The sequence below is a fragment of the Cajanus cajan genome, chromosome 11, assembly GCF_000230855.2.
Source record: "Cajanus cajan strain Asha chromosome 11, NIPB_CcT2T_4, whole genome shotgun sequence".
NCBI lineage: Eukaryota > Viridiplantae > Streptophyta > Magnoliopsida > Fabales > Fabaceae > Cajanus > Cajanus cajan.
The window spans coordinates 32,517,689-32,533,171 of NC_138527.1; the positions used below are offsets into that span (position 1 = coordinate 32,517,689).

A 15,483-nucleotide genomic window follows, 5' to 3' on the forward strand; every position below is an offset into this window, starting at 1 on the left:
ATAATATATATACTTTACAAAAACACCACGTGAGGCGCTGTGAGCCCAAACGTCTCAGAGGCGCCCTAGGCCACAGCGCCTCAATTTTTAAATTTTTTTTTTGTTTTTAAATTTATTTCACATTATATTACTTCATTTTTTAACTTTATATTTTTAAAAATTTCTATTGTTTTTTTCTTTTTTATCAGAAATTTTTAAAAAAATTAATTTTCATTTTTTTATTTATAAAATATTAAATATGGTATAAATATCAGACCACTTGAGGCGCTGTGAGCCCAAACGCCTTGGAGGCGCCCTAGGCCACAGCGCCTCAGTTTTTAAAATTTTTTTTTTTCGTTTTTTAATTTATTTCACATTATATTAGTTCATTTTTTAACTTTATATTTTTAAAAATTTCTATTGTTTTTTTCTTTTTTATCAGACATTTTTTATAAAATTAATTTTCATTTTTTATATTTATAAAATATTAAATATGGTTTTTTAAATAGACTCCTGGGAGGCATCATCAGCCATAGTCCCCCATTTTTTAATTTGTTTTTTTTGTTTTTAAATTTATTTCAGATTATTTTAAGCCGACTTGAGGCGCTTTAGCCTATAACGCCTCTATAAAAGTCTCCACCAGCTACAACGACTCGTTTAATATGGCGTTCATGGCTTATATTGAAACCCAAATTTGTCACGTGTCATGGGTGTCGCTGTGGCCCATAGCGACACCCAGTAAAACAGCCCCAAAGGTGTAAAATGTTTCAAAACAGCCCCATTGTGGTAATAAGTTTCTAAAACTACACTACAATGGTCGTTTAGCCGAACAAAATAAGGATAAGTATAAGGATGAGTACATCTAAGGTCATGTTGGCAATGATGTTGATGTTCTTTTGAGCTACTTTGATGTAACTAGTGTAATATATTGTTTTATTGACAATCTAGACTTATATATATTTTAGTTAATTATTTTGGTTTTATATATATATATATATATATATATATATATATATATATATATATATATATATATATATATGATGTAGTTCTTGGAGGGGAACATTTATAATTGTGTAAGTTGGTTTCTCTATATTCTAGATGTTTATACATGAAGTTATTTGTATATTAATCTTAAGTAGTTATAAAAATATTTCTTGTGACTAGCTAGTAGTTGGATTGTTAAGTAGACCGTTGCATTTTAAGTCACACAAATTGTCTGATTTTAATTGTTATAAATATTTATGTTATTTTTATATTTCTGATATATATTTAGCATTTTTCCCCAATTTTTAATATTGATATTGCCACAACAAAATAAAGGATATTAATTGAAATAGCAAAAATAAAAATATATTTTAATAAAAATAATTAGATTATTTTTAGGCGATGACTAATTCAATTATGTAATCTATTTATTATTTTATATAAATAAAATAAATACATAATATAATATTAACTTTTTTTTTATACTTTTAATTACTATTTACTACCTTTTTAAGAAAAATATATAATTTTCAATTCAATAATTAACTTTGAACATTAAGTTTCAAACGTGATATCTTCAAATCACACACGTGACTTTATTAACAAAGAAAAGCACTCATGTGAAACATTTTTACCGACCATTCAGTAACCTGTAGGAAAATTGACTTTTGAATCATACATTGAACCGAAATGCGACTTTGATGACTGTCACGTTTGGCCAACTATGCTCCCCTATCATGTGCAAAATGCAAAAGTGCAAGTAAAATATCCACACATACGAGTATCTACTATCTACGGTTAAAAATTATTAAAAATATTTTAATTATATATAAAGTAAACTAGTCGGATTTATTTTACTATAATAGTGAATATTACATGATGGTAAAGGAGTAGGATATGTACGGATTTTTATATACATTTATGTCTCTAAGTCTTATTATATACACATTCTAGTTGATATGAAATTTATGTCTTCATTTTTGTATCTATTAAGTATTAAATATATTTGTATCCGCTTCATATTAATCTAAAAATTAATTAAATTTTTTCAAAAATTATAAAAATAAAAATTTTAACAAAAAATAATATTATAAAATTACATTAATTAAATTTTATTTAACAGAAATTAAAAATAAAATAAAAAATTATATAAATTTTAAGTAAATTTTAAAATAAATAAATGAAATATTTATAAATTTAAAATAGATACATGTATGATTTCCATATTCAATTCAAGTAATTAAATCAAATACTTTTATCAAATTAGAACAACTTAAAATATTACCCATAAATATAAATTTATTTATTATTCTTAATCAATCCGATAAGATTATTGATATAATTACTGAACTTTTATTCAAAAATTTCATCCGAATAATTAAAATAATAATATTTTTTTAATAAACTTATTATAAAATAATTATTTTATAATAAATTTATTAAAAAATATTATTATTTTAATTATTCGGACGAGGTTTTGAACAAAGATTGGGAGGTTAAATCATTACTCATCCGATAATTAGCTAAAGAAAGACCAAAAATCAGAGACGTGCACATTACTCAAAGTATTTGTGAAAACTAGAACTGTACGTTACTACAAGACATAAAAGACGATTCCCCGTTCTGCCTTTCACTGTGATCGGGTTTCCTACGCTACAAGCCAAAAGCTGTGAAGTATGCAATAGCGTCACCCCGTACATGGACGACATCATCAAAGACGTCAATGTAACCTTCACCATCACACTTATAAATACCTCTTTCTCGCATCTCCTTCCATACAAACACCTCTCTTCGTTACTTCTTAATTCTTATTTCCATTCTTTTCTATATATTTCAAATATTATAACACATCGTTTCTAATGGCAACACAACCTCAAATTCAGCATCCCAACAAGGCATTAGGATATGCAGCAAGGGACCCTTCTGGGCTTCTCTCCCCTTTCAATTTCTCCAGAAGGTCTTCATTCAATCCCGTATATATCAAATTTTTGTTTTTCATTAACACAAAATACACATGTACAATGCTTTTTAACATAGAATTAGCACGTTAATAATCATTGCAAAATGAATGTTGAAACCAGATTTACTTAATTCAGTTTTGCTTCCTAATTTTTTTTCTTCAGGGAAACCGGTGAAAAAGATGTGGCTTTCAAAGTGTTGTATTGTGGGATATGTCATTCTGATCTCCACATGGTCAAGAACGAATGGGGATTTTCCACCTATCCGCTGGTTCCAGGGTATATTAATTATATACACTATATTCTATCTTATTCTATCATTTGAGGTGATGCCTGTACAATGAAAGAAAAAACAGCTTTGATTTATCTATTTATTATTTAATGACATTTCGTTCATTAGAATATTCTACATGTGAAATTAAACGAACCGGCCATTGATGGTTCACAAGGCTACTCTCTACTCTTGTTTATTTATATATCAAGGGACAAAATCAGTTTGATAACGGTTCTAATTAGTGTGAGAAATGGTGCAGGCATGAGGTCGTTGGTGTAGTGACAGAAGTGGGAAGCAAAGTAGAAAAGTTCAAAGTTGGAGACAAGGTGGGTGTGGGATGCATGGTTGATTCATGCCGCACCTGCCAAAACTGTGCTGAAAATCTTGAGAATTATTGTCCACAATTTACGCTCACATATGGTGCTAAACATAAAGATGGCAGCATCACATATGGAGGCTACTCTGACTCAATGGTTGCAGATGAACACTTCGTGGTTCGCATTCCTGAAGGGTTACCACTTGATGCTGCTGCACCTCTCCTTTGTGCTGGCATCACTGTGTATAGCCCTCTCAGATATTTTGCTCTAGACAAACCTGGACTACACGTGGGTGTGGTTGGTCTTGGTGGACTAGGCCATGTCGCTGTCAAGTTTGCCAAAGCCTTTGGGGCAAAGGTGACTGTAATAAGTACATCACCAAACAAAAAGGAAGAAGCAATACAAAATCTTGGAGCTGATTCCTTTTTGATAAGCCGTGACCAAGATCAGATGCAGGTACATATATATACATACATGACATGCATTTGGATTGTGGAAATATGTACACACACAATTCTCTCAATTAACTAATGTTGATAAATGATAATTTTGTAGGGTGCAATGGGTACTTTGGATGGTATTATTGACACAGTTTCTGCCGTTCATCCTCTCTTACCTCTCATTGGTTTACTCAAGTCTCATGGAAAGCTTGTAATGGTTGGTGCACCAGAGAAGCCTCTGGAGATGCCAGTCATTCCTTTAATTATGGGTAAGCATATGAAATTTATAAATTTCCATAGCAAGAAACATGATGCCACGGAATTAAGGATGAAAATTAAAATTAACAATTGGATGTTAACAAGTGTTTTGGTTTGAATCGTTGATAGGGAGAAAGATAGTTGCTGGGAGTAGCATAGGAGGGATGAAAGAGACCCAAGAGATGATTGACTTTGCTGCAGAACACAATGTAAAACCTGACATTGAAGTCATTCCTATTGATTATGTCAACACAGCAATGGAGCGCCTCCACAAAGCAGATGTTAAGTATAGATTTGTGATTGACATTGGAAACACACTAAAATCAACTTCTTAAATTTTCGTGATTCATATTTCTGTGAAAGATAATGAGCAAAAAGTGTGATAGTTTTCCGCCTATAGGTCTTTTTCAAGTAGTTTCCTAGTTCATTGTGCTTTGTATTTTTGTAACATCATGGTACATGTATCCACTAAATTTTACGGATTTATACTCATCCCATACTCATCCTCATATGAATGGGTATTTACTTACCTTGTATGCAAATATTTTTATGATTAATAACTGTTTAAACCAAATTTATGTTAAAAAAATTATTGTTGATTAAGTTAGACTTATTGATCCAACTATTTAGTAATAATTATCTTTTTTATATAAAGATCTACTTATACTAAGAAAGATGTAATGAATTTATTCATTTTTATTATTTTCTTTGTTCATCCAATTTATTGTCAACATTATGCTTATATGATTTGAAGTATCTTGACGTTTTTTTTTTTAATTTCCTTATTCAACAAAAATTAAAAAAAATCATTTTGACTCTAGAATCTATCTCTTAAAAATCTCTCTCTAGAAATTTTAAGAAATTAACTTATCAGAAAATTTTAAACACTTAAACTCATTAATCCCTAGAATTTTAAAACACTAAAATAACATATTATTATGATTCGATCAAATAATGAAATTTAAATAAATAATAACTCTCAACATAGTATTATATTTAATATTCATGGTAATAAAAATATGTGTAAATGGAATGTATTGATTTTTATTTTTAATATTTTTGTGATATATATAATACTAGTACATTAATTATTTAAATATTTTTATTTTTAATCATGATTTCTTTTTATTTTTTAAGATGAAAAATATCTTTTAAGTGTATATGGAACAATACGATCAAACTCAAAGTTCATTAGTTTTAATTATTTATAACAGGTTTTTTTTCTGTAGAAAAAATTACAAAAAATAACAGTGGTCTATATACACATATTAACATAAGTTTTATTTTTATTTATAATAAGAATATGAATAATTAAATCTTTAAGTAAATTATTTTTCAAAACCGATCCTAAGTAAATAATCAAATAATGTTTTGAAAACAATTTTACAATTATTTATATTGGATGAATGAGGAAATTGAAAAGAAAAAAAAAGACCGCTAAAATACTTAAAATCATATAAGCATAATAATGATAATACATTGGATGAACGAGGAAAATAATAAATAAAAAATGAATAAATTCATTACAACTTCATTAATATAAGTGGATCATAATAAAAATAATTATTACTAAACACTTGCATTAATTATTCTAACTTAATCAATAATAAATTTCTTAATATACAACCAGTTTAAATTAATAGTTAGACAGGAAGTTTTGCTTCAGGGAACTTATATGACTTGAAAATAATAATCTCTAACAAAAAATAATTATGATCTACACTTAAAAAATTAAGATTTTTATACCTTCCTATAAGAATGAAATTAGGGTAATTGTTAAGCGACTGACAAGCTTACGAAAATTGTGCACGTAAACAACAATAATTAAGAATATCATTTTTTCTAAAAGACATATAATTCTTAGCAATTTTTATACTTAATCATTATCTTATACTACAAATAAATTACTTACTATTTGGTGTAAACATGATTAAAAACTAAGATAAAACAAAACAATAAAAGGATGATTTTTTATTTTAGAAAAAAAAAATATTTAAATGGAATAGAAGTGTTAGAATTAGACTTCACCAAACTTTCCTATAGTGCATTAACACCAATAAATGCACATTTTCAACTCTAATAATAATGCCAACCAATAAATTGACTCAAATCTTACTTTTTAAAAAGTGAGAGCTTAAATTCCTAAGTTAAACACAACCAATAAATATTATTATTATTTACAATTAGGATTTTATTATATATTATATTTCTTATCTTTTTCAATTAAAGGTTTATCATGTTAAAAATTACTATAAAACTAAGACATCTTATTTAGGTTGGCACCACAAAGCCTACCTATCATGCATACTAAAAATATATATAAAAAGATAAAATAATAACAATAAAATGGGTATTTGATACCAAAATTTATATAGGATTCAACAAAAATGGAAAGAAGGTAAATTACAATGATCACTAGAAAAAACCTCTTAAATAAAAGAAGGCAAAACAAATCACCACTTACAAAGAATCTTATGTTTTAAACTAAAATCAATTAATTTATCAACACCTTGATTTTTTTCTTGATAAATATGAGAATGAAAAAAATACATTTATAAATAAAGTGAAAGACAATATTACCATCTATCATGAATATCCCAAAGAATAATCTAGATGATTTTAAAAACATTAAAAACAAATTTAAAATCACACTCTAATAACCAAAACTTACACAATTACACTACCTAACATCATACGCATGTTGAATAACAATAACAATAAATTCAATGATATCATATTTCTTATCAGTTCCTAATATTTTTTCACATTTAAATGTTAAATTAATTATTATTATTTTTTTAGTAAGTCTAATGACAAAATCCAGAATACATGTTATTTTTTTTATTTAATCTCATTAGATTTTATGACCTTGCTCAAATCATCATTTGCCTCTTCCACTTTTTTGTTACTGTTAGGATTTATTCTTATTTATTATTATTATTATTATTATTTAATTATATGACTATTTTTATGATTGTATATATAAATATATTAATATTTTTTATAGATAATATATAAATGCTTTAAATTTAATGATAAAGTATGCAAGCAACAAAACATAAATGAATACTTTTGAGTTCGACACTTTTTTTTTTTTTACTTCATTTTTCTTTTCTTGTTATAATTATTTAGTATGTGTTTGATTTTGATTTATAAATGTAATTTTTCTTTCATTTCAAGTTCACAAGTAAATTTACGTGAAAATTTTAATTTATTATTTTTCATAAACATAAATTTTTCTTAAAGCTTAAGCAAACACAGACTTACAGGATTAAGTTTCACCTAACCTATCTTTTACACGGTCCAAGATTGATTTTGACATGTTCGAGTTTTAAAAATAAACACCTATCTAACATTTATTAAAAACACCTATCTAACATTTGTTTTCTTTCATTATTCTCTCTGTTATATATATTTAAAATTTAAAAATATAAATTGATTTTTTCAAATAAAATATTTAAAAATAATAGAATTAAAATCAAAATAATTTAAATTTTAATAATTTTAAATTTTTAAAATTTTCATCTAAATATATATATTTTAATTTCAGATAAAAATTATATCATATTTTTAAAAATAACTTCAACCATGTTCATGATAAATAATATTATCATTTATTATTATACAAATATTTTTGTATTAAAAAAATTAAATAAAATTACTTCCTTCCCAGAAAGTTATTCAGTCCACATCTATGTGTTGTGCACTGTTTCCCACGTCTCTCTAATAAGTGCTGGCATTTGTGTTGGCACTATTTCGAAGATATTTGAACGGACCCTATCATATTTTTAGGAAAACTTGTCACTCAACCAGAAACAGCCTTTGCTATAAATTCAAGTATGACAAAAATTACTTTTATACTATATAATTAATATAAAATATAATTTTAATTACAAACCAGTTCATGCGGTTTAAGTGATTAACCAATCAATAACCTACTGAATCAATGTCATGACGAGTCTATCACCGGTCCGAACATTAGTAATTGGACTTTCATTTTCTTACACTATTTATTTTTTTGTGAATATTTTCTCTGTGCTTTTAATTTTGTTTGTGTTAGTGAGACTGAGGAAGGAGGGAATTGAATTTGGTATCCGCCCATATTGTACAGTAGGAAGAGAGGGCGGTGGCTTGAAGAAAGAGGCAAAGACTTTTCAACGATTAAGTGATTTTTGATTCGAAGTCATAGGCCCCACACATTACATGCAAAGGCAAGGTAGTGAAGTATGCAACATAGTCATATGATATGTGAACACGTCATCAAACAAGTCAATATATAACCCTCTCTCCATCCCATCACACTTATAAATACTTCTCCCTCGCAACTGCTTCCTCATTCATCCATTCAGTCATTGAAATGGCAACACAACAGCATGAAATTGAGCATCCCAACAAGGCATTCGGATGGGCAGCTAGGGATCCTTCCGGCCTTCTCTCCCCTTTCAATTTCTCCCGAAGCTACCTTCTTCTCTTCACTCAATACATCTTTCATTTTTTTCCTTTTCTTCATTAACACCAAATCCATATATATGTAATATTTGTGCATACCTTATAACTAAGAACAATTAATATACTACAAATACCACCGTAATAATGATTAAAAAAGAAAATGTTGAAAGCAAAGTTGCTTCCCGGTTACTTAATTCAGTTCTGCTTCATAATATTTTTTTTCCAGGGAAACTGGTGAAAAAGATGTGGCATTCAAGGTGTTGTATTGTGGGATATGTCACTCTGATCTCTCCACATGGTTAAGAACGAATGGGGCTTTTCCACCTATTCCCTAATCCCAGGGTATGTATCTTCATTATACTTTAATATAATGCTTAGAATAATATGTTTGGAATTTTGGATATATACAATATTCTCCATGTGGAGCTAAACGAACCAGTCATAGATATATAGTTCACAAGCTAGGCTACTCATCTTGTTTATTTATCGAGGAGTAAATTCAGTTTGATTCTAATTAGTGTAAGAAATATTGGTGCAGGCATGAGGTAGTTGGCGTTGTGACAGAGGTGGGAAGCAAAGTAGAAAAGTTCAAAGTTGGAGACAAGGTAGGTGTGGGATGTATGGTTGATTCATGCCGCAACTGCCAAAACTGTGCTGAAAATCTTGAGAATTATTGTCCACAATATACGCTCACATACGGTGCTAAATATAGAGATGGCAGCATCACACATGGAGGCTACTCTGACTCAATGGTTGCGGATGAACACTTTGTGGTTCGCATTCCTGAAGGGTTACCACTTGATGCTGCTGCACCTCTCCTTTGTGCTGGCATCACTGTGTATAGCCCTCTCAGATATTTTGCACTAGACAAACCTGGTCTACACGTGGGTGTGGTTGGTCTTGGTGGACTAGGCCATGTCGCTGTCAAGTTTGCCAAAGCTTTTGGGGCTAAGGTCACAGTAATAAGTACATCACCAAACAAAAAGGAGGAAGCAATACAACATCTTGGAGCCGACTCTTTTCTCATAAGCCGTGACCAAGATCAGATGCGGGTACATTTACATGCCGGCCATGCATTTGAATTGTGGAAATGTATACACACATTTATCTGAATTAACTAATGATAATTTGATAGGCTGCAATGGGCACTTTGGATGGTATAATTGACACAGTTTCTGCCGCTCATCCGCTCTTACCTCTCATTGATTTACTCAACTCTCATGGAAAGCTTATAATGGTTGGTGTACCAGAGAAGCCTATGGAACTTTCAGTAATTCCTTTAATTATGGGTAAGCATATGAAATTATATATTTCCATATAGAATGTACATGAGGATGCAATTTAAAATCAAGAATTTTATGTGAACAAGTTTTTTGATTTCAATGTTGCTAGGGAGAAAGATAGTTGCTGGGAGTAACATTGGAGGGATGAAGGAGACTCAAGAGATGATTGACTTTGCTGCAGAACACAATGTGAAACCTGACATTGAAGTCATTCCTATTGATTATGTCAACACAGCAATGGAGCGCCTTCTCAAAGCAGATATTAAGTATAGATTTGTGATTGATATTGGAAACACACTAAAATCCAATTCTTAAATTTTCGCGATTCACATTTCTGTGGAAGATAATAAGTAGAAAGTGTGATAGCTTTCAGTCTAGGATTTTTCAAGTAGTTTCCTATTTCAAATTTTGTTATGTATAGTATTTCTGTAAGAAAAGTTTGTATCACGAGTGATGTTTATGATCAATTTAGTTTAAATTTGAGTTACAGTTATAACCGATGAATTTTAATTGGTTTAGTTTGAATAAAATTTATTAAAAAATTATAATTTAAACCAAATCAATCAATAATAAATTACTTTAATTTGATTTTATTTTGAAGAAGAAAACTGTTTGATATCATTTTTTTAAAACATAAAAAATAAATTATTTTATTTCAAAATTTATATAAAAATTTATTATTAAAAGACTATAAATAACATTTAAATAAAAATAAAAAAGTAAAATAGTAAATATGAAATTAAAATAGTTAAATATAATTCAATATTTAAAATAATTAATATTATAAAATAATAATATCACAAAATAACTATATTATTATTAGAGTATTAATTAATGCAATATAATGTTACACTATTGTATTGCTAATAAAATCATAATATTATAAGATAATATTAAGGTAATAATTATAATAATAAAAGAAAATAACAATAACAAAAAGTAATGTAGGAATAATAAGAGTATAAGGTAGCCAGACATAAATTCTATTTGATTAAACTTTTTTTCTTATAAAAGTTTCTTTTTAATAAAATCAATATTTTTCTTATGTTTTTGTCTTCTTTTTTTTTATTTTTTTTATTTTATAAAATTAGTGGCTTATGTTTTTCTTAAGAAACAATTCTTATTTGCTTTTTAAATAATTGGTTTTTTTCAAAGAACTTATTTTAAAATACTTATTTTTTAAATATAAATAAATCTAACATTTGAAATTCAAGTATTCCAACATTTAAAATTAATCCTTAAGCATAACTAAATTGTCTAAGTTGCTATTATTATCTAAACAGTCTTTAAATTAAATAATAAATGTCTTTGAGAACATTTATAAATCATATTTTTTATAAATTATATTTTCATAAATTATTTGAAATATAAAATAAATTGATAATAGAACATTAAATTATTTCAACCTATTTTTCTAATTATAGAACGACAAATATCACAAAAATGTCTTGGTAGTAATTCAAGACCATTGCTTATATTAAAAATTAATGTTACTAATATACTTACTTTTGACAGTTTAATATTATATTTCTTTATTTTTTATTACAAAAAGAGATAAGAAGTTTCATTAATTTTTTTTTAAAAAAAGAAGTTTTATTTATAAAGGAAGAAATTTATAGCGGTTGAATGATGAAACGCAAAAGCTTCCCACTGCCACAGCAGCGAAGCAAGAGCACGCGGTGTTGAACAAAAGAGGAGAATAATGGGATCTCTCTTTGTTTTCTTTGTTTGTCGGCATTCGGCAACATGCATCAACGCATGATAAGGGACACCGTTGACAAGAAGATGAATGGCATTGGCAGAAGCACTGAGGGGAACCTTCTGGACTGGGCAGTGTTACGGACCCAACAATACATCAAATCTGTCTATGTTGGCTAGGCATGACAATCTAACCCGTCTCGTGGGTACCCGCCCGAACCCGCCCCGATTTGAATGGGGAAAACTCGTGTTTATCGGGTTCAGATTTGGGTTTGGGTTTTACCCGATTGATAAAATCGGGGGCGGAGGTAAGGGTGGGCAAAACGAACTGAACTGAACTGAACTTATAAAAACTATACTGAATTTAAAAGTAGTTCATATGAACTGAACTAAACTAAATATTAGTTCAGACGAACTGAATTGAACTATTCTTTTGTGTCATTGAACTGAACTGAACTATACTATAAAAACTTGAACTGAACTACAATTTAAATTGCACTAAACTGTTATGATATTTTGAATTGAACAATTTTGACTCATTGATCTATCAAAATAGGACACATTTGCCAACTTTACTTTATTTTCCATTTTATTTAAATTTTTCAAAGGAAAAAAATATAAAATTAAGTCAAACAAACTCAATGAATTTTAAGCCTAAAAATAAGTAATTCAACATAACTCAATTAATCCGTTAAGTTCGACAAAATTGATACAATTTTTTTCAGATCACTTTTTTTTCTAAAGTTTTGGTTATTAGACTATCGAGCTAATCCATTAAGACATAACATGTTAAACACATTTAATTTTTATTCTTTTATAAAAATAGTTCAATTTTTATAATTTAGTTCAGTTTTTATAGTTCAGTACAGTTCAACTTTACAACAGTTCAGTTCAGTTCAGTTTTTTTTTTAAACAGTTCAGTTCAGTTTTTTATGGTACAGTTCACCACCAGTTCAGTTCAGTTCAGTTTAGCTTTTTTTGCCCACCCCCGCCCCCGTCCCCGTACCCGCCCCCGCCCCCGCCCCCCGCCCCCGCCCCGCTTAATAATATAATTAAAAAATTATTTATATATATATAAACCAAAATTATAAATATTTATATGTAAAAATTAATATTATTTTATTTTTCTTTTATTTTTTTTAAATTGTTCATATTTATTTAAAAGAAAAAAAGAAGAAAAAAAAATAAAAGCAGAGGCGGGGGCGGGGCGAGGAAATTCGAACCCTGCCGAAAATGGGAATGGGGACCTAGATTTTATCCCCAGCAAGTATCGGGGGCGAGGGCGGTTTAAATTTGCGGGGGCGGGGGCAGAGAACGTAAAACCTGCCCCCGCTCCGCCCCGTTTCCATGCTAATGTTGGCTCACAAGAGTTTCCTCTTATCACAGCCTAAACCCTAAATGATATTTCTATACTACGTAATTAATTTGTTATACTTTGTGAAACTTCGGTCTACCTTGGCAGAAATTGGGCTTAAGTACATGCCATGCAAAATTGTCTTAATTTTCTTAATCTAATTGATATTATATAATTATTTTAATCTGTCATTTTTAAATATATTATTAGTTGCTTAAATACTAAAATAATCTTTAAAAATTATATAAATTAAAAATGACATTTTTAAATTTAAAAGATAAAAATAAATTTTTATAAATTTAAAAGATTAAAAATATATTTAATCTTATTCTTTTACAACTTACTTTTTATGGTACCATTGCTGTCCCATAAATATGGATAGAAAAATCTGATCGGTTATCGAGAAAAAACAAATTATTAACCTACACCGCATTAGACTAAGTAACCTAAGAAAAATAACTTATACTCATTGTTAGAATAGTGGATTGAAGCCTAACTCAACCCTACAAAACCGGCTTTGTAGGGTTGAGTTAGGCTTCAATCCACTATTCTAACATGGTATCAGAGCCATTTTAGATCCACTTTAAATGGGCCACCCACCATTGATGCATGCGCCATAGGCATGAGGGGTTGTATTGGGAAAAATCCAAGTCCCGCCAATCCTAGATCATTAAAAGGGCCACCCACCATTTATCCACGTACCAAGCCCAATAGTGCTGGACGTGAGGGGGTGTATTGGGAAAAACCCAAGTCCCACATCGACTAGAGATTAGACAATTGAATAGTATATAAGTGAAAAGCAACCCTCACCTTACAAGCCGGTTTTGTAGGGTTGAGTTAGGCTTAATCCACTATTCTAACATGGTATCAGAGCCATTTAGATCCACTTTAAAAATGGGCCACCCACCATTGATGCATGCCTTATAGGCGTGAGGGGGTGTATTGGGAAAAACCCAAGTCCCGCCAATCCTAGATCACTGAAAAGGGTCACCCACCATTTATCCACGTACCAAGCCCAATAGTGCTGGACGTGAGGGGGTGTATTGGGAAAAACCCAAGTCCCACATCGACTAGAGATTAGGCAATTGAATAGTATATAAGTGGAAAGCAATCCTCACCATACAAGCCGGTTTTGTAGGGTTGAGTTAGGCTTCAATCCACTATTCTAACATGGTATCAGAGCCATTTTAGATCCACTTTAAATGGGCCACCCACCATTGATGCATGCGCCATAGGCATGAGGGGTTGTATTGGGAAAAATCCAAGTCCCGCCAATCCTAGATCATTAAAAGGGCCACCCACCATTTATCCACGTACCAAGCCCAATAGTGCTGGACGTGAGGGGGTGTATTGGGAAAAACCCAAGTCCCACATCGACTAGAGATTAGGCAATTGAATAGTATATAAGTGGAAAGCAACCCTCATCTTACAAGGCAGTTTTGTAGGGTTGAGTTAGACTTATTCTTTTACAACTTACTTTTTATGGTACCATTGCTGTCCCATAAATATGGATAGAAAAATCTGATTGGTTATCGAGAAAAAACAAATTATTAACCTACACCGCATTAGACTAAGTAACCTAAGAAAAATAACTTATACTCATTTTTCTTCTTTTTTAAATCTCACTTTTGTTTTTAAAAATATAAGGGTACCAAGGTGTTGAAAACCTAATTTTTCAGTCAAACTTATTTCACCCTAACCGTGAGTTACACGATACAACACGCTAGTGCACGAGAACTTCAATGGAACTGCAGGATGATAATGGAGACACGTCCCGGGAATCAGGGCACCCCAAGTTCCCCACTTTATTTTTTTTTGTAGAGAAAGGAAAATAAGAGAAAGAAAACAAGAACAGTATCAAACTAACTAGCCTACATTCGCTAGATCTTGAAGGAAAGCTTCAAGGGCTAGGGGTGGAGGGGTGATGAACTCTTTAATCAAACCATTGGCTCCCTCATGAGCCAAGCAATCCGCCACTGTGTTCCACTCTCGAGGGATATGCACGATCTTCACTCTCCAGTTCTTCCTTAAAATATTATGTATTTGCAAAAGCTTATCCTTATGCACATGCAGTGACAGCTCCCTCATATATATCAGAGATATTGATTGCATCTACTGCTTCCATACAGTCAGTTTCACAGGTTATATTTCTATACCCCAACCTCCAAGCATGCATCAGTCCATCCGTTATTGCCAGAATTTCTGCGAGAAGAGGACTGCCTTGGCCATAGCATGTGAAGAATCCAAATTGCCAATCTCCACGGCCACCCCGGAGAACACCTCCGCCACCCATCGACGTTTGGCTAGAGCAAGAGCCATCTACATTCAGTTTCTCGTCTCCCTGGTCAGGAGGGGCCCAGTGACCATCTTGCTCCTGAGGTGTTTTTGAGCAATAAAGATGACACTCAAGCTTCTTTCGTCGAACTAGTTGACAAACATACGTGACACTCCAGGAGGTGTTGGCGATTACCTGGGTATTTCGCCAT

The 15,483-nt window shown here is 30.3% G+C and overlaps 2 protein-coding genes and 1 pseudogene across 3 annotated transcripts; 2 read left to right on the top strand and 1 right to left on the bottom strand.

The window, feature by feature from the left end:
- The first annotated feature begins 2,736 nt into the window (after window positions 1-2,736).
- LOC109800810 (putative mannitol dehydrogenase) lies at window positions 2,737-4,915 on the top strand. The gene is made up of 5 exons (XM_020361688.3): window positions 2,737-2,923; window positions 3,090-3,203; window positions 3,458-3,971; window positions 4,071-4,224; window positions 4,343-4,915. Exons 1-5 carry the CDS (start codon window positions 2,826-2,828, stop codon window positions 4,546-4,548), a joined length of 1,086 nt encoding a protein of 361 aa, XP_020217277.2. The 5' UTR covers window positions 2,737-2,825; the 3' UTR covers window positions 4,549-4,915.
- A 3,640-nt stretch (window positions 4,916-8,555) lies between these two features.
- LOC145949338 (putative mannitol dehydrogenase) lies at window positions 8,556-10,449 on the top strand (annotated as a pseudogene). The gene is made up of 5 exons (XR_014430526.1): window positions 8,556-8,668; window positions 8,886-9,004; window positions 9,201-9,714; window positions 9,798-9,951; window positions 10,055-10,449. The product of XR_014430526.1 is annotated as a putative mannitol dehydrogenase (transcript).
- Window positions 10,450-15,056: 4,607 nt separating this feature from the next.
- On the bottom strand, window positions 15,057-15,483 carry LOC145953513 (uncharacterized). The gene is made up of 2 exons (XM_083067482.1): window positions 15,439-15,483; window positions 15,057-15,371 (listed from the first exon to the last, which is right to left on the bottom strand). Exons 1-2 carry the CDS (start codon window positions 15,481-15,483, stop codon window positions 15,057-15,059), a joined length of 360 nt encoding a protein of 119 aa, XP_082923608.1.